Genomic DNA, 18,649 nt, shown 5'->3' with positions numbered 1-18,649 from the left:
CTGCTGTAACTTACACTCCAAGTCATGCGCTGTTTCCTTAGCACCTTTGCTCTTCTGGTTATTTTATTGAAACTTAGCGCACGTTTCTATAACTTCAGAGGCTATCCTATTCCTTTAGTACAGATTATGTATAGATTGGAAATTTCTCCATTGTGGTCCATTTTTTTCTGCAATTTTTGTCTCAGTTTCTACTATCCTACTAGTGCAGAATTGTCTGTCGTCTGATACTTTGAGATATGAAGACTGAAATTCACTCAAAAAAGTTCCTTTCTTCTCCAGGTGGCAGCAGATTTCACCCCGATTTTTTGCAACTCAGAACGTTTTAATAACTGTTACACATAGTCCAGAAGATATAACCTTTATATACAGTGGAGCTATACAACCTACTCTTCCATTATCAGAGTGAGAAATTGTCCATTCATGTGTTGGAGACAGTAAATAGTTCCTTTGTGAGGTTGATGAACCTGTTTAATGGTAGGTGATTCACAGAAATCAGAAGGACTGGCCATGTAGCTCAGTGGTAGGGCACTATGTACAATGTGCAAGGCCCTCCGTGTGATTGCTTGTGCTGAGAGAGAACAGAAATCGGGCTGTCGCGTTGGCAGTACCCTAGCTATTGGTTTATTCCCCAGTGACTTTAGATTGTTGTTGTTGTTGTTGTTCACCGTCTATAGGAATGGGGGTAGGATGGCTACAGGACAATAATTTGTCAGCATCTTGTGAGAGCACAGGTTTATGAGTTGCACTGTTGATTTTCCAGAATTCCACTTAATTTCCGTTTTGAATATGGCACCAACTGTATCATCTGGCAGAAAACAAAATTTATTCCTGCTCAATATTGACAGTCAAACCTATTGCTTTCTTGTAGGCTTTGGGGATGGGGTGATTGGAGTGGCTAGGAGTGTTGGGGCCATAGAATTCCTTTAAACACTTCCATCCAATGTCTTGTTCTCTGCTTCCTGCTCCAAAGCATTTCTTGATTTCCTGTGATAAGAATTAGATCTTTTTTAAATGAACTTTTCCTACTTCAAGTCTGGATTTCAGGTCTTCCAAATTTTCTGAGTCTATTACTGTTTGTCCATATGCTCAAGGTTTAGTTAACATCAGGGTTTTTATTTTTTATGCATTTATATTTCTGTTTTTTTTTCCCATTTTCGTCAAGGCTGAGTAAAAAATGATACATTTCATGTATTTAATCCTTGTTTCACCTGCTTTAAATAACATTTTCTATTTTCTATTCATCTGCTTAAGATGAAAAAAAGAAGCTTCATGGATTAAACAAAATACATCATCCCCCTTCCCCGTCCGTGTCTTCCATAAAGCAATCATTCCAAGACTTTTGGTGGAGGCCTGGAACTGCAGGTAGCTCTGAACTTTGCATACAATTCTGATTTTCCTCCTACAACGTGCTATGATCCCTAATGGCTGGCAATGGATCCGCGAGAGTAGCAGTTCAAGGAAGGAAACACAGGGCATAAGGGTGATACATAACTTGTTTAGGCCAGAATAGGCTAGCATGGAGTTCACCACGCCAAATGGAAGTATCATTTCTATGGCCTCCTCTCTATTTCACGTAGGCTCTTTCTCCAACCGTTGTTTTCAAAAATAACGGGAAAAGAATGGGGTTACCATGTCACCAATGTAGTGCACTTGCTTTGGACCCTTGTCGTTAAATAGTTTACAGCAGACACGCTTTTACAGCCATCGCTGCCTCTGAGGGTCTTGCTTCAAAGAGCTGTGATTACGAATAGCCTGGCGACTACTTGATGGCCAGCCAAGGGAAACTTACTTTGTGAGAACCACAATTTAGACAATAGTATCCTGCTTTGTTTATGAGCTTAATATTTTAACGTGAAGATTAGTGAATTTATTCAATGAAAAGCAATGGGTTTTTCGTCTCTCACCAAGTAATCCAGTATGCACGGGACCTTGAACGAACCTTACCTACTCTTACTTGTAGAGCACTGTATGGTGAGCAATTTGCTCACTCCCAAAGAATAGTTCTGTATTAAATTCCCATTTCCTGCCACAAGCTGAGTGTTTTGTTTTGGTGGCGGAGATTTCACCGGTATTATAACAAGTACTATTTCAACAAAGGAGAGGAAAAGATTGGAACCTATTTGTGACCGATGTGTTTCAGGAATGGAGATTTGCTGGGTAGAGTGCATATTGGAGAAAAGGTAGAAAATAATCCGCCCCAATATCTCTAAAATTAAATGGTCTGGAGTCATTTAGCTGGAAGTCAGAGGTGATGTAGTAACTAGCACTAGCGCGAGCGCACTCCCGCTCTCTCTCACACACTAATTATAACAATTGCTGTTTATCTTTGCTGAAATCTGAGAAGAAAGAAAGCCCAAAGGTATCTATTCAGCCAGGACTTAAAATCGCTGTGGCAGATGATGGGTGGACATTAGGATGCTCATGATGGGGTACAGCTCGTGGGAAGAGAAAGGCTCTAACTGTAGCTACATTCTCTGTCGAGAATGGTGACAGGTCCTGCCTCGAGGCAAGCTTGCTTAGTTGGCCTCTCCAGAGCCTTGCTCTGAGCCCTTCAGTTGCAGGCCTTCAGATGCTGAGAATGAACTACACACAGCCAACTATGTGCCCTTTTAGGAGCTCCAGCAGAGCCAGAGGCGACAGTGCCACCAGCCGGGATGACAAATTGAAGACTTCTCTCAAAGGTGAGTGAGGTCAGCGTGGACCTAGGCCGGTTCCTCTCCTCCGGTGTGCACTGAGTTCCAGCAGAGAAGGCCTGCCCAGGAGCTGGCCACCACAGACACCCTCCTCTGTCATCTATATAAGCTTTGACACAGGGACCAGCGAGTGGGGGCTGGTTAGCTGGTGCAAGGTGGAAAGGACTCGCCCGCTCAGAGCCACGCTCCGGGAAACATGAGTTGCACGAACAATGACCAGGTCTCTTTCTCACCATGCGCTTGGTGCCTTCCACTCCCGGAGCTCGCCTCCGACTGAGACCGAGCAGTCTCCTCCTAGGCTGGCGGCTCAGGCCGGAGGGCGTGTAGGAGGATGCACTCCGGGGTCCAAGCGGCTTCCCCGAGCTCCGGTATTTGCAAACGCTCTAGGTAGCCAGGCTGCAGCCACAGCCAGGGAGGGAGAGGAGCTCAGGGAGGGGGCTGGCGGGGCAGGCGGGAGGGAGGCGCGGAGGTGGGGCGGCGGGAGCGAGGGGGAGGGCGCCCGAGCTCTGCGGAGCCCAGCCTGGTCTCTGCCGGCTGGCGGTGGCACCGGGTTCCCCTGCGTCGGCGCTCGCGGTCTCAGCCTCCCCTCCCGCCCTCGCTGGCGAGCGCGGAGGCGAGCGAGCCGTAGCCCGGCTCGGCGGTGGGCGTGTGCGCGCTGAAGGACGCCTCCTCTCGCTCCCGTGCGGCAGGCGGCGGCTAGCAGCTCCAGCTCGGGCAGCGGCGGCATCTTCCGGAGTCCCGCGGCGAAGATGCTCAAAGTCAAGGCGCCCTCCTGTTCCTCCTCGACCTGCTCGGTCAGCGCTAGTACCTCGGGGACTGGGAACGTCGTCCCAGATTACTGGATCGACGGCTCTAACCGGGATGCTCTGACCAATTTCTTCGACGTGGAGTCAGAGCTGGGACGGTAAGGTGCTGGACCAGGCGGAGCGTGGAGGCGGGGGCTGGGGCCGGGAACGCCCGCAGCGTGCACGCTAGTTGTCCCTCTCCCCGAGGCACCTCCCGAGGACTAGCACCTCTGCCGTTGATTTCTCCCCAGCGTCTGGGCGAGAGCTGAGCTCTAGCCCGAGGCTACCAGGCTTTCCCCAGAGCGCCTAGGCCGGTGCAGCTGCGAGCATCCGCCAGACTCTCCCGCCCTCCCTGTGTGGAACTGGCTGCCACTTGGGTGATAACCTCCTACCCACGTGGGCTCCGCTTTCCTAATTAGTCTCTTTGCTCAGGTTAGAGTTTGTCACAGGGACTCGGCGTGTCTAGTTAGTTTTGGGTTGGGGGCTGTAGTATGCCCTTCTACACCACGATGGGTTTATTACATTAGATTCCTCCTGCCTCCCCTCATCAAGCTCTCCAAAGCAAGTGGCACTAGAAATCTAACCTAAATACTAGCTTCCCTGCGGCGTGTGCTCAGGAGAAGGCAAGAATGAATCATTTAGGAGAGTTAAAGGCAGAGTAATGAAGTAGTGGGGTTTTAAAGAGAAAGCAGCTGGTGGGGGCCAGGCAGGGGTAATTGCCGAGAAGAGGTGTGCTGCTCTTTGATGTGCTAGAGCGGCTTATTTAAGTCGTGCATGCAGAAAGCCATCCCGTTGGGGAAGCAGATTGCGCCCCCTCATTCCCTACTCTGAAGATCTAAACAGGTAGCAGTTTTACGCTGGGACCGATTCCGCATGTACTCAGATCTTTAGCCACTGAAAATTATTTTTCTTCTTTTTCTGTCGTTTACACACACACACACACACACACACACACACACACACACACGAGGAGACTTGTTTTCTGTAGTTTAGTGCAAAGCTTTCATCATAGGGAATCTGAACACGATTTCAACTGTTACCACGTTGCACCGTTTGTTTTTTTTTTTTTGTTTTTGTTTTTTTGTTTGTTTTGTTTTTCAGTTTAGTTTTCATCCTCCTCTTGCTGGTAATAGTTTATCTAACAGCTTTTTAATTTCAATTTTTTTTTTTTGCTGCTGGAGACGATGACACTGGATTCTGGGTGTTTGTACTTAGTTTGCTCACTCTGATTTGCCTTTGCTTGAGTACAAGTGGTGTGTAAAAAGGTAAAACCTTTGAAAGAAATTTATTTTTGTTCATTGTTTTTAAAGTTCTCAAGGTATTTGAGCATTGAGTAGCGTATATGTCCACATTCATTTTTAGTCATTTTTTTTCTGGGTGTTCGGCTGAAGGCTGCTGTGTGCTGAAATGAGATAGCAGTTCGTATCTTTGAGAAGATATGATATCAACAATCTCTGATACTTGTGTGATGTGCATCAGGGTTGTGGTATAAACTTCTGATTAAAGAGATAGCGAGCTTAAACACGGTTGGAGGCTGCCAGTTACCGAGGAAGTGCCTCCTGCTGCTGCTGAGGGGAAGGGCCCACGGCGCACTGAGCAAAGTCTGACTTAACTCATAACGCCAAACGCTTGAGAAGTGTCTAGAATTTAGAGGAAAAAGTGAAATCCCAAGTGTACACAGACATGGGATGGTGGGTCTCACGGGGGGAGGAGTTTGACGTTGGTTGTTTTTAATTTGGCCCTGTAGTTCGAAGTTCATTTGGAGTTGCATGTAGAAATCGATTATAAATTGCTAAGACTTGCCCTGCTAGATTGCCTCTTTTGAAAATCACCCCACGTTCACCGAGTTAAAACGTTTTAAGAATGGAAACGGAATCCCTGAAAGTTGCAGTCCTGCTCCGCTCTCCAGCAGTGACCTCCTGGGTAAGTTCTCTGTAGATGGCACTGTTGGTGAGCAGTGAACTCATGCCATTTGTTGAGATGGATAAATATTTTCACTTCATAACCTGAGTGATTTTTTTTTCCAATGAAATAAACCTAAAACATGAACCGACTGGTATTCCAGCTGTAACTGTTAAAAAAAAAATCTATAGGATCAGAAAGCAATAAATAAAACGTACGCACCTACTGATTGGGCCACAAAGATCTGTTTGCTTTGTGCACTAGTGATCTCAATTTGAGCTCACCTCGATTGGTCTTAAGATTTTTCTCCTTGTTTTGGGCAGAATCCGGGCAGTGGTGACTCTAAAGCCAAATGCTTGGTTCCTTCACACACAGTTGCCCTTGTGATGCTCTGGTGCTGTGAGGGGCCACAGGGTCACAGGGTCACAGGGTCACAAGGTAGACAGTCCCCTGGAGCTGAACTGGAAACTTCTCATTTCATCCAGCAAGACTATCTGCTATAAACTGGTGACTCCTGGTTTCAAGAGTGTTAGATTCAAGGCCACGTGGACAATGCACCTTGAGAATGTGGAAAGTTAAGCCAAGTTCCCAACTCTCTAACAACCTGGTCCAGGGGTCCTCAGCATTCCTAATGCTGTGATCCCTAATACACCGTTCCTCATTGTTGAGGGGACTCCCACCCATAAAAAATGATTTTCGTTGCTACTTCATAACTGTAATTTTGCTACTGTTATGAATGGTAATGTAAATGTTTTTGGAGACAGGTTTGCCAAAAGGTTGAGAATGCTGCCCTGGATAGTGTTTAGAGAAAGCAGGCAGCCTTCCATCCCCAGGAGGCAGAGATAGCTTACCTTTGGAGGTACCTGTAGGCATATGGACGGGTTACTCAAAAGTGTCAAGCAAGCAATTTTTTTCCCTAAAGTCGTAATTGAAAATATTTTGGTATTTATAGAGAATGTGAAGTTTGCCAGTCACAATCTACCGACAAAGCTACTTAAAAATATCCCCTATCAGTGGACTGGGGGAGGGACACAGGGGGAGAAGAAGGAGGGAGGGGGCTACAGCTAGGATACACAGTGAATAAATTGTAATAAATAAAAAATAAAAAACCATAATATACAAAAAACAAATCAACTAGCCAGGCATCTATCCCTAGAGAGCAGCTGGTCTTCTGCCCAGTGATTTGAGAGATGGGCATTCTGAAAGCTTTCCTAATGGAGCAGAGAGCTTGCCTCTGGCTTACATTCCTCCCAGTGGCTTGGTGAATTGAAAGACAAGACTTGGCTCACTCTGCTCTGTGGTGAGGGTTTGGCATTACACATCAAAACCCACATTCTGATTTGAGTTCTGGCCTATCTTTAGTTTAGACTTGTACCGTATTGAAAGGATGTTTCTAATGGGTTCAGCTGTGTTCCCAAACATCCAAATCCAGACAACCAAATGTTAGAGCACTTGGTTAAAAGAAAATGTGTTATTCTGGATTTTCACTATAGTTGCTTTAGGTTGGTGACCTTTGGGAACCCACCAGACTAAACTCATTATTTTAAAGTTGTGTTTATGTGGTAACTCAGTTACCTATCACCCCTCTGTCTGCCTGTCTGTCTCTCTATAAAGCACATCTCTCTCTCTCCTCCCCCCTCTCTCTATTGTTTAGGATACAAATAACTTTTAAATAGTGAGACATGCGTCTCCATATAGAATAGAAACATTTTCATCAAATGATGCTTACTTTCACTGTCAACAATGTATCACAACATCTTATGTTTTATGCTCTTTCATTGTGTTCTGGTTCATTCAAAACATTTGCTGAGCTCCTGCTAATAATTTGTGGCTCAGTTAGAGAGTGTTGTTTTTGGATATGAATGTGGGTATGCCAGGTTAAAGTGGGAGGCACAGTCCTTCAGCACAGTGACTTTGGCAACATCATCCTGAGGAATGTCTGTTTGGCACAGGTCTGTGGAGAAAAATTCTTCTTGCCTCCCAAGTCCTTATTGGATTTTCTCTTGGAAATTTTTGAGAAAAAACGTTGGTATCCCCAAAAGGTTCTCTGAGAATCTGAAGGTCCGGGAATCTGAACTACCTTGAGTGGGGGCTCTGCCAGAGGAAGCGTAAGTGAGGAGGGAAGAAACATGGAGAATGAAAAAGCTACGTTCTCACAGTGAGAGTCAACTTAGGCCATGCATGTGCAGGGGGCCTACGCCCAGAGCATGCATGCACCTTATTTGATGTTTTAGTCTCTATAGGCCCCCATGGGTTTGGGTTAGGTGTATCTGTTGGTCTTCTTGTGGGGTTCTTGTCCCCTCAAGGTCCTCCATCTTTCCCCCAACTTTTCCACAGGCCCCCGGAGCTCTGCCCCATGCTTGGCTACAAGTCCCAGCATCTGTCTTGATCTACTGCTTGCTGGAGCCTCCCACACTTCAGTCAAGTTAGGCTCTTGTCTACAAGCATAGCAGAGTATCATCATTAGCGTCAGGAGCTGGGTCTCTACCATGGGGCGGGTCTCAGGTTGGGCCAATTATTGGTTGGACTTTCCCTCAGTCTTTGTTCCCTCGTTATCCCTGTACTTTTTGTAGGCAGGGGAATTTTTGGATCAAAGGTTTTGTTGGTGGGTTGTTGTTCCCCTCCTCCCACTAGTCCTGCCTGGCTATGAGGTGGTCCCTTCACTCTTCATGTCCCCCTGTGAGGAATCTCAGCTAGAGTCACACCCATATTCTTCCTGGAGCCTACCCTGGCCTCCAGCTTGGCAAAGAGATGCCCCTCCCCACCCCCAGTTTCCCTACTTGCTCACAGTCCTCCCACCTCCCACCCTCATTCTCCCCACTAATTAACAACTTTTCAAAAGTGACTGACTCAGTGTAACACAGCAGATCAGACACTGGTATATCCTTTTCTTTTTTTCTCTCTCTTTTTTTCCCTTTTAAATCTTGGCTCTTTTTCGTATTTGTTTGTGAGACCAGTCAATTTTGGTGTTCAAGATCCTCCTGCCTTGGCCTCTTGAGAACAGGAATTACAGACATATGCCACAGACCTTTGGGCTATGATGTGCCTTTATTCTAGCCTTCAGGAAAAAGGAAAACATTGTAATTTTTTTCTTCTCCTAAAATGTATATAACCAAGTCCTTAATTCCATCCAGCTTTGGCTTTCTTTTTCCACAGCGGAAGGGAAGCATTGGTGAGCGCCAATGCCCCTGTAGCTGACATCCATGCCGCGTTCCTGTTGGCAGTGTTCTGTGGCTCTGAAATGAAGAGGGCTCAGTTTCACCTTTGCTATCACTCACCACAGGAAGATAAGAATTAGGAGTTAAGTCAAGATGACTTTCAGGCCACGCGCTGCCTTCTGGGCTACTACAACCTCTGAAGTATTTGGAAATAAACTCCTTGCACAAAGCCTTAAGTCAGTTGAAGCCTGTGATAGGATCTCTGCTCTTGAGAACACACCATGTTACTGTACGAGGTCAGAAAACCAACACAGATGTTGTCTGCCTTTAACCCTTTCTGGAGGTGAAAAGAGGCGAGGGCAGAGGAGAGAGGGGAACCACAAAACAACTTCAAAGAATTTTCTCGTGAACGGTTTGCCCTCAGATATACCCGTTTAGGGTTTGCAGCAATGCAGCTGAGAACAAAGCATTGAATGTTTCAAACGCTGCTTATTAATTTTTTTGTTAAAGTTTTTCTTTTTCCTTGTTATTTACTGATTTTATTTTCACTGGCTGAGAAGTAGTTTTTGATTAAGAAAGACTCCTAAGAAAGCTATGTAATAGAAAGAATGTTGACTCTTTAAAATCCCCAGGTTAGATTGATCATGAAAAATATGGTGTTTAACTGAGTCAAGGAGCCATATCATCCAGGAAAAAGATCTGCTTTTCTGGAGAGCTGAAGGGTGACTTTTTTTTTTTTTTACTGTGATTTCTATTAATCTTTACCTTAGCTGTCTTTTCTTATAGTTATATCACTAAAGCATCTGCTTAGGAAGTGAAGTCAAAGTGTTAATGGCATAAAATTAATGCGTGGAGAACACAGACCCGTTGATATAGTTCATTGTCTTCATTCGGACGGCAAATGGATGGATGCCCCCTAGCTGTGGTTGGCATAAAATTGAGAAAGGCTTAGATCAGGATCTCCTTTTGTCATCAGTGGCAAAGACCAAATAAAGAAAGAAACAGTCTCTTGAGGAAAAGGTGATATGTGATGATGGATATATATGGAAAATATATAGCAAGAGACTCTCAACATGGGTTCCATGCTATTTCTGGGCCGGATAGATCATTCTTTATTGTAAGGCTATCCCACGCATTGCAAGATGTTTAGCAATGTCTCTTGCCCCTACCTACTGGCAGAGGCCTTCCTCCCATTTTGTGATAACCAAAACTGTATCTTCATCTTGTCCCACACTGACAACACTGCCGTGGAAGCTTGAAGCCTGTCTGTCCTTTGTCCAACTTTTATTTACTTGTATAGACAACTAAGAGCAACAAGGGGTGTATGTTGCAACCAATCGTCTCTCCCATTTCAGTGTGGTACCAGTAAGATTCCTGTTGTCAGCTCACACTGTCTGCGCCTTACTTCATGCTTTGGTTTAAGTAATCTTGTCTTTTATTTACTATTATTATTATTTTTTTTGCTTGCACAATTTGCTTGCAAGAATGCTTATTTTCACCACGTTGAAAGAATAAATCAAAATCGTATATAAGATGCGATTATAAAAGCAAACGGAAAGAAAAGCAGAGCATTAACATGATGTTGTTGTAGCTGGCCATGTTTGTGGGCTGAAGGCTATAATCTTGGAGATTGCTTCCTTCATTAGAAGAGAGATTAGCAGAGATTAGCAGCGGTCAAACCGCAGTACAGAAATAGAGGTTTTTCTTCCTGAGGCAATCAGAATGATCGAACAGCTTTGAAAGGGGAAGGATTCTCATGTGTTTTCATCGCTCACTGTCTAATTCCATGCCTTTATGCCTCCTGACGTCATTTTGGCTAGAGAGCTGACCTTCTGAATAATGAGGTCCCGAGTAACGTATGCTGGCCGGGTGTGCTGTCATAGTGAAAGGCTTTCAAGTATATATCCTACTGATAATAAGACAGCAGCAATAAATCTAATTCAATATAGACAGATGAACTAAGGTAATAGGTAAGTAAAGAAAATTGTTTTTACATAACATGTTATGTCTAATAAGCACACTGAAATTGTGCTGGGGAGGGATGTCAAAGTCTCTAATGGATGTATTATTCTTTTGGTTCTTATGCTGTATGAGGTGCAAGTTTCCTGTTTGCTCCTGGTTTCAGAGGCTTGTTACAGAAGAAGAAGGAACGTGGTCCAACGAATAGTCTTCATATATATAGGCGTGTGATATTAGTATGCTGGCCTTTGTTGCTCCTGCTATGCAATTTTGGGTTGAGGCCTGGTTTCCTTGCAAACAGAACAAAACAATTCATCTTTCCTTTATATACTCCATTCCTAAAGTAAAATTGGCTTTTGCTTTGGAAATATTCAATATTTAGAGTCAATGAGGTTACAACTTTGAGTTTTGTGAAAATGAATTAGATTTCAATCTCTTATTTCCTAATGTTCTTATTTAACGAATGGATAATTAAGGAATTATTCACCATAAGCAAAGGCACCTAATCGACCATGGCTACAGGAGCACTGTTTCTCTGTGTACATTTTGATGTATTGTGACTACAGAGCTCATTAATATTTTGCCTACAAATCTTCTGTTGGTACCACAATGCAGGCTTCCTGGTTTTATAAAAGGCTTCATATATGTGAAGTACATTCTGCCTTTTACTTTTCACTGCTCTTATTCAAGAATTATCAATATGAGAATATACAGCCTTTATGCCACCAACATAAGGAAGAAGTCAAAAGAAAAAGAATAACACAAGATAGATGTAGAAGAACCGTAAGTTCTGGAACCCACTCTGTAGACCAGGATGGCCTAGAACTCAGAGACCTGCCTGCCTCTGCCTCTGGATGCTGAGCAATCTTTAAAACAATGATCTGTCTTACGAAGCAGCTTGCATGTCTTCATGAGGGTGTGGTGGACCTTAAATTCTAGGAGTTTAACATGCATATCTATTTCAAAGACCATGCCAGGCACCAAACATGAAACCCCTCCCCCCCAAAAAGGGCAGAACATCTCAAGATGTATGTCCTGATTAGTCTCTCTCTGTCTTCTTTCAACTTGACACAAGCCAGAGTAATTGGAGAAGAGGGACTCTTGAATGAGATAATTTCTCCTTAAGATTGGCCTATGAGCAATTGAGGTGGGTGAGCCAATCCCATGAGGTGGAAGTACCACTCCACCTCATGGTGGAGTAAGTAGCCCTGAATGCTGTAAGAAAGCAGGCTGAGCAAGCCATGAGAACAAGCCAGGAAGCGGCACCCCTCCATGGCTTCTGCATCAGTTCCTGCCTCCAGGTTCCTGCCTCAAACTCTTGCCCTGACCTTCCTCAGTGATGGAGTGCGTCCTGATAGTTGTAGGATGAAATAAATCCTTTGCTTCTTAGCCTGTTTTGGGTCATGGTGTTTTAGCACAGCGTTAACTAAGTCAAAGTACATGTCATTTTGCAGAACTCACAAAGCATGCACAATACCATGCCAGATAAAGCTGGGGGAGGGGAAAAGTGTGTCAGACCAAACAGGGTATTTGGCACTTGGAAGCAAAAATTGTAGAGAAAAAGGAAAAAGGTGGCCGTAGAAGCAGTCAGGTCTTGGCAAAGTTTATGGCTCTCGGCACTTGTCACCAACCCATGATAAGGATAAAGCATGGAAGTTTGTAAGACAGACCTTACCAGGACATTTTAAAAGAAAAGAAAAAAAAAAAAAAAAAAAAAAAAAAAAACAAACAAACATGATAACCCTCCACACCCTACGGCCTGTGAGTAAGAAAGGGGTGAAAATGAGAACTGTTGACTAGATCTTGAGGAGCCAGGACAGAGAAACACAGCTCGTGGGTTAGGTGTGGGAAGCCTGAGCTCTGGACTGCTGAGCGAGGTGCACACAGCAGGGACGTGCCTGCTTCTGATTCCAAGGGAACTTAGCATGTGGCAGTGAACCACATGTGATGTCCACAACACAAACTAGTCTTTATTATTATTTAAAAAAAAAAAAACTATTTCAAAGTGTAAAAGCTATGCTCTGAAAAATCATGCAGTTGCTAGATTTCAGTTGTAGTTTGCTGGCCTACACCAGCCAAGACTCGGTGTTTCACTTACATGAGAATTTAGTATTAAAATGGCACCAATCTTTCATCTGCTTAAGGGGCCACACTGAATCTCCCATTCACGTTAAAAAGCGCCAACGTGTTATTTGTTGTCAACGTGTAAAGAATTTTTGAAGGCACACAGGCTCTATCTCCAGTCTGACTGATGGTGCTGTAGTTACACCTGTTACGCAGCCAGAGCTACACAGAGAAATCCTATCCTGAATAAACTGAAGAAATAAAAAAGAGTTTGTTCTGTAGATAATAATAAAATAGACATTAAGCTGAGTAGTTATTTGTTGTATTTGATGTGATAAGTAATAAAATGCTAAATAATCAATTGATAGAATATTTATTTCTAATAGTCTTTCTTTTTTTTGTTAAAAAGATTATCTTACGAATAAGATATATGTCTCTGTACTGCCTGTGTACCTGATGCCTACAGAGCATCAGAGCCTATGGAACTGGAGTTAAAGATGGGTGTGAGCCACCACATGGGTGCTGGGAATTGAACGTAGATCCTTCAGATGAGCAGCCATTGCTCTTAACTGCTGAACTATCTCCTCAACCCTCACTTCCAATACTTTTAATTGCTTCTATTTACTAATGTATACTAATTATGTATTAAATAACTCTTCTATATACTAAGTATACATCTCCAGATGGCCTAATTCTGGTCATTTAAATTGGGAACCTATTTAAACAACTTATCTTGAAAAAGTGTGTGTGTGTGTGTGTGTGTGTCTGCATGTGCCCATGTATGCATGTTAGATGTCTTCCTTTATTGCTTTCTACTCTATCTTTGAAGAGAGTCTATTGCTGAACCTGGCCCTCACTTACTGGCTAGATTGGGTGGCCAGCAAATTCCAGGAACCGGCCTGCCTCCGCTTCCCCGGGCAGCGGGGTTACAAACTTGGCTGACCACACCTGCCTTTCCCACGTAGATGCTGGGGATGCAAACTCAAGTTCTGCTGCGTGTCAGACAGATGCCTCAGCAGCGGGGTGTCTCTAGAGGTCCTAAAAGAGTAATTGTTTGTAAAAATAGAATTACTTACTCCTTATTTTGAATTGACTTTGTCTTATTTAGCCCAACTAAATAAGACATCACTAAGCAAAGCAGTGGTTTATAAATTGGGATATCCATGTCTTGGCATGTACGATAAAACAGGCTAGAGCAAAAAAATGTTAGTAATGTATCTGATACTTTTCCTAAATTTTGACTTTATTTTTAACTTTTGGATGTTTTGAAGAGCAAATTACATTTTAGTCGCACATGTGTGACAATCATATGTAGATAACATATGTAATTTGGGAACCTAAGGCCCGAAAACATATTGTTGCATGACTACAGGTGAATTACAGTTGTAAGTGGATACTGAATAAAGTGTTTTTATTTGAATTGAAAAAAAAAAAAACTCCACTTTAGGAGAGTGGGTTTAAAGTGGATCAACAGGTCAAAATGTGAACCAAAAAAATACATAATATTTTGCAAGGTGTGTTTTTGTGCAGAAGAGGAAGTGGGCACCCATGAGTGCTGGTTCTGCAGTTTTTACTCGATGAAGGGTTTTGATAAGAACTTACTGCCATAGTAATTTAAAAGTCTCAGCAGAGAAAACAGAAAAAGAGTGAAGGGATACAGCTTGCACATCAGATGTCAAGTAAAATTAATTCAGTGATGAAGGAATGGTCAGGTCTGGAGGAGGAAATAGAAGGAGAAAGAGGTTCTTCTGTTTGCTGGCAAGTGCCTCAATGCTGAGGAAATGACTGGAGTCATGAAGAAGTTTGCTCTCACCTGGCTTAGGCAGCCCAAAGCATTGGCTTGAACGTTCCTGGGAAATGTTTCCAAGCAGTGCTTAGAGCATCAAAGGGGTGATAGCACCAGGATGGTAAGCTTAAGGCTGTTAGTAAGTATCCTGCCATAACCTGTGCAATAAGTCACGCTTCAAGGCTTTTGGCTGAAAAATTCACGGGTAGAAGTTTTTCTCTGAAAAAATAAAAGGAGAATTAGAGCAGACTGACATCATGCGCATAGGCCAGAACTTGGCTGTTAAAAACCAGAATACAGAGGGAAGGAGACAGCAAACTTAAAACCATGCTCACACTTGATGTTGCTTGCAAGGCAGATGGCACTTGAATGTTTTCTTCCTGCTTTAAGTCCTGTGTATTGTTCAATGGAGACATTTTATCAGAACCTTGCTGTTGATAGCTTGTCCCCCTTGCTTGTTGTATAGTCTTAGAGGGACAGCTGTCACCGGGTGAATCTGTAGTATTTGGGACTTTAACAGGTATGCAAAGCTATTCTTTAATCATGGCATTTTGTTCGTGTTACTTCTTTTTAAAGCTTTGATGTTTTTATTTATTCTTGGAAAAATATCCAAGAATATCTTGATTATATCCACCCTGTTCCTCTCTCTCTAACTCCTTCCCAGACTGTTTCCCTGCTTTCCTACTTCAACTTTGTTTTTGGTCGGGATGTAAGGATATTTCTACTCACTTATTCGAGTGACTAATACATTCTTTCATTATACAATTCAATAAATCCATCCGGTCTGGAGTGTTCAGTCATAACACATCTCTAGAGATGTCTTTTATGGAGGAAACAGTTTCAATTGGCTCTTTGGGGATTCTGGACCCCTCCTGTCCTTCTTCCTTTAATATTAGCATATAAGATAATTAAATATTCAATGAGATAAACTTGTAAGCTTACCCAAGTGCAACCTGTAGCCAGCAAACTAAAAACACAGTGAACAAGAGCTCTTCTTCTGAATGTATGCCTTGTGCGTGAAGTGGACTCCTGGGGAGATTGTCAGTCCATTTCCAGAAAATACTGCTCTGGAAAACATTGAGATGCAAGGTGTGGCAGGTCTGGCTGGAGAGAGGGCTGTCCTCAGCCCAGGCTGGTAGATGGGAGGAAGTGATTCTCAAGATGAATAGTTGCCCAAGCAGCTTCTTGGATGGCTCCGAGAGTCTGGCCTGTCGAGTAGGTGAGGCGGGGAAGGACTGCTGAGGGACAAAGAGAGTGACAGGCAGGATAACATTGCTATCTGTCAGTTATGCTTCTTTGAACGTAAAGTTAATTATCAGCATGCCCTGTGAAAGGAGGGTGGCGGGGAGTTCAGAGTTGCTGCAAGAGTTAACTCAGATTGCATGTGCAAAACATGTAGCTCCAGGCCTACTATGTGGACTAAATACCATTCTCTAGATGGGTGGCAGATAGGAAATTGGGGATGATGATTCCTAACTGAGTGTGGGCAGGATTTATATCTTACTAGGTCCAGTTTATAGAGTCTTTTCAGGAATCAGACTTCAGCTTGCCTGACAGGCTTCTTTGTCACCATTTCTCTTCTTCATCACTACCACGAAATGTTAGCCAGAACCTTGACATGATTCTATTGTCTTTCATACACTCCTGATTCTACTACAGAAGGCTTGCCTCGGGCACCACCTTACAGATGAGGAACCTGAAGTTCGAAACTGTGAAGCGGTTTATTTGAACCTCAGCTGAATGGATCTGTCATGAGCTTTGTGTCTCTGTGGTGTGTGCCTGAAACAGTTTGGGGCTGGGAATGCACCTCCCTTGATTATCCCGCCACAGGCAGTTGCCAAAGCTTCGACTCCTATGCCGTCACACAGTTTTCTATGTTCTTGCCTATAATACTTGGGAGATTAATGACTGTCCTGTGCTCTCTGCCACCGGGGTCCCTGCAGAGAACCTCCACGGTTTACACATCTGTCGGTCTCACTTCCAGCTCTGTTCTTCAGACTGATTCCTGCTCCACTTAAGAGCTTAGAAAATGTTTCCGTAATAGCAAATGAAATACACACAATTGCAGGGATGAGGCAGAGTTTCAGGGAAAAGACCTCTTTTCTTTTAGGAAAATTTCCTTATAGCAACCTCTTGCTAATCCAGCACATTGAAAAAATTACTTAAAAAATAATATATATGAATTGAATTTTTTCACATGATGTACTGTTTATAGTTTCCATTCTCCCTAACCTTCCTAGACCCCCTTTCAACACTCACTTATCTGTCTCCCTCTCAGAAATGTAGGTTGCTAAGGGTCTGCCATCCCCTTATTCGTTACTGTATCTCCAGCTTGTAGAGGATGCTTGTTAAAGATTTGTGGATTAGTGAACCACCTACACTGACAGGATTTCCACAGGTACTTCCTCTCGAACCTACGGGGCTCTGATCCATCTCAGCCTACTGTATCCTGCAGGAGTCCCTCTTTGAAATGTCAAGGTAACCATGGCCTTCTGTGGGTGACCTTTGTTATGTACTTGTATTGGGAGGCAGAACAGCTCAGCCTACTGTGTTCTGCAGGACCCCATCTTTGAAATGTCAAGGTAACAGTGGCCTCTATGGATGACCTTTGTTGTATAGTGTACTTATGTTGGGAGGCTGAGGAGCTCGGCCTGCTGTGTCCTGCAGGACCCCATCTTGGAAATGTCACAGTAATTGTGGTCATCTACATGGTGACCTTGGTTGTTTTTCTGGGTTGGGAATAAGGGAATTTGTAATAAGTTAGAATAAGTGAATCTGGAACCTCCAAGGTCTTACAAAATATGTTGGGGAACTTTAAACAGTTTTATCCTGATTTTTTTACTTTTTGGCTGTTGCATCCTTTGAAAACAACATATACTCATTGTTTTTGTTTTTTTGTTTTTTGTTTTTTTTTTTTGCTCATTGTTGTGGTTTTTAGGGAACTATACAAATGCTTACAAAGGTGGATTTCTTGAGAGAATTTTAACAAGAAGGTACATTTCCTGCCTTTCCCTACCCCTTAGGTTATATTTAAAGTGAATTCTTTTTTGTCTTATTTCTGTAATTAATTTAAGACAGAATTTCTTTGTATAGCCTTGGCTGTCCTGGACTCTCTTTGTAGACGAGGCTGGCCTGGAACTCACTGTGATCCAATTTACTTCTGCCTTCCTGAGTGTTGGGATTGAAAGGATGTACCACCACATCATTTGTGAATTCTTACAAAGCTTGGCTTAAGAGGATGTGGAGAAAGGGGAACCCTCCTCCACTGCTGGTGAGAACGTAAACTTGTACAACCACTTTGGAAATCAATCTGGCGCTTTGTCAGACAATTAGGAAAAGCACTTCCTCAAGATCCAGCCATACCACTGCTAGGCATATATCCAAAAGAGGCTCAAGTACACAACAAGGACATTTGCTCAACCATGTTTGTAGCAGCTTTATTTGTAATAGCCAGAACCTGGAAACAACCCAGATGTCCCTCAGCTGAGGGATGGATACAGAAATTGTGATACATCTACACAATGGAATATTATTCAGTGATAAAAAGCAAGGAAATCATGAAATTTGCAGGTAAATGGTGGGAGCTGGAAAAGATCATCCTGAGTGAGCTATCCCAGAAGCAGAAAGACACAGAGGGTATATACTCACTCATAAGTGGATATTAGACATATAACATAGGATAACCATACTAAGGAAGCTAATCAAGAAAGAGGACTCTGGCTAAGATGCTCAATACTCATTCAGAAAGGCAAAGAGGATGGACATCGGAGGAGGGAGAAAACGAAACAAGACAGGAGCCTACCACAGAGGGCCTCTGAAAGGCTCTACCCTGCAGGGTATCAAGGCAGATGCTGACACTCATAGCCAAACTTTGGGTAGGGTGTAGGGAATCTTATGAAAGAAGTGGGAGATAGTAAGGCCTGGAGAGGACAGGAGCTCCACGAGGAGAGCAACAGATCCAAAAAGTCTGGGCCCAGGGGTCTTTTCTGAAACTGATACTCCATCCAAGGACCACTCATGGAGATAACCTAGAACCCCTGCACAGATGCACCCCAAGTGTCCAAGTGGGCTCCATCGTAATGGGGACAGGGACTGTCTCTGACAGGAACTGATTGGCCTGCTCTTTGATCACTTCCCCCTGAGGGATGAGCAGCCTTGCCAGGCCAGGTAAGAAGACAATGCAGCCACTCCTGATGAGACCTGATAGACCAGGATCAGAGGAAAGGGGAGGAGGACCTCCCTTATCAGTGGACTGGGAGAGGGACATGGGTGAGGAAGAGGGAGAGTGAGATTGGGAGGGGA

The 18,649-nt window shown here is 43.6% G+C and overlaps 1 protein-coding gene across 3 annotated transcripts in view; it reads left to right on the top strand.

Moving 5' to 3' along the window:
• Window positions 1-2,649: 2,649 nt before the first annotated feature.
• Window positions 2,650-18,649, top strand: part of Camk4 (calcium/calmodulin dependent protein kinase IV) — a 219,403-nt gene continuing 203,403 nt past the window's right edge. Inside the window, exons 1-2 of one of the 3 annotated variants that reach the window (XM_055625568.1) lie at window positions 2,650-2,681; window positions 3,383-3,597. In XM_055625568.1, the coding sequence (XP_055481543.1) occupies window positions 3,443-3,597 (155 nt within the window). In that variant the 5' untranslated portion in view covers window positions 2,650-2,681; window positions 3,383-3,442. Of the gene's footprint in view, window positions 2,682-3,019; window positions 3,081-3,360; window positions 3,598-18,649 lie in introns of those variants that run through there. The other 2 variants (XM_055625567.1, XM_055625569.1) reach the window with 2 other exon arrangements.

This window comes from Psammomys obesus, unplaced genomic scaffold, assembly GCF_907164565.1.
Source record: "Psammomys obesus unplaced genomic scaffold, mPsaObe1.curated_primary_1811, whole genome shotgun sequence".
In the NCBI taxonomy this organism is placed as follows: domain Eukaryota; kingdom Metazoa; phylum Chordata; class Mammalia; order Rodentia; family Muridae; genus Psammomys; species Psammomys obesus.
The sequence above is the reverse complement of the archived record's forward strand: the minus strand, read 5'-3'. Positions and strand labels throughout refer to the sequence as shown.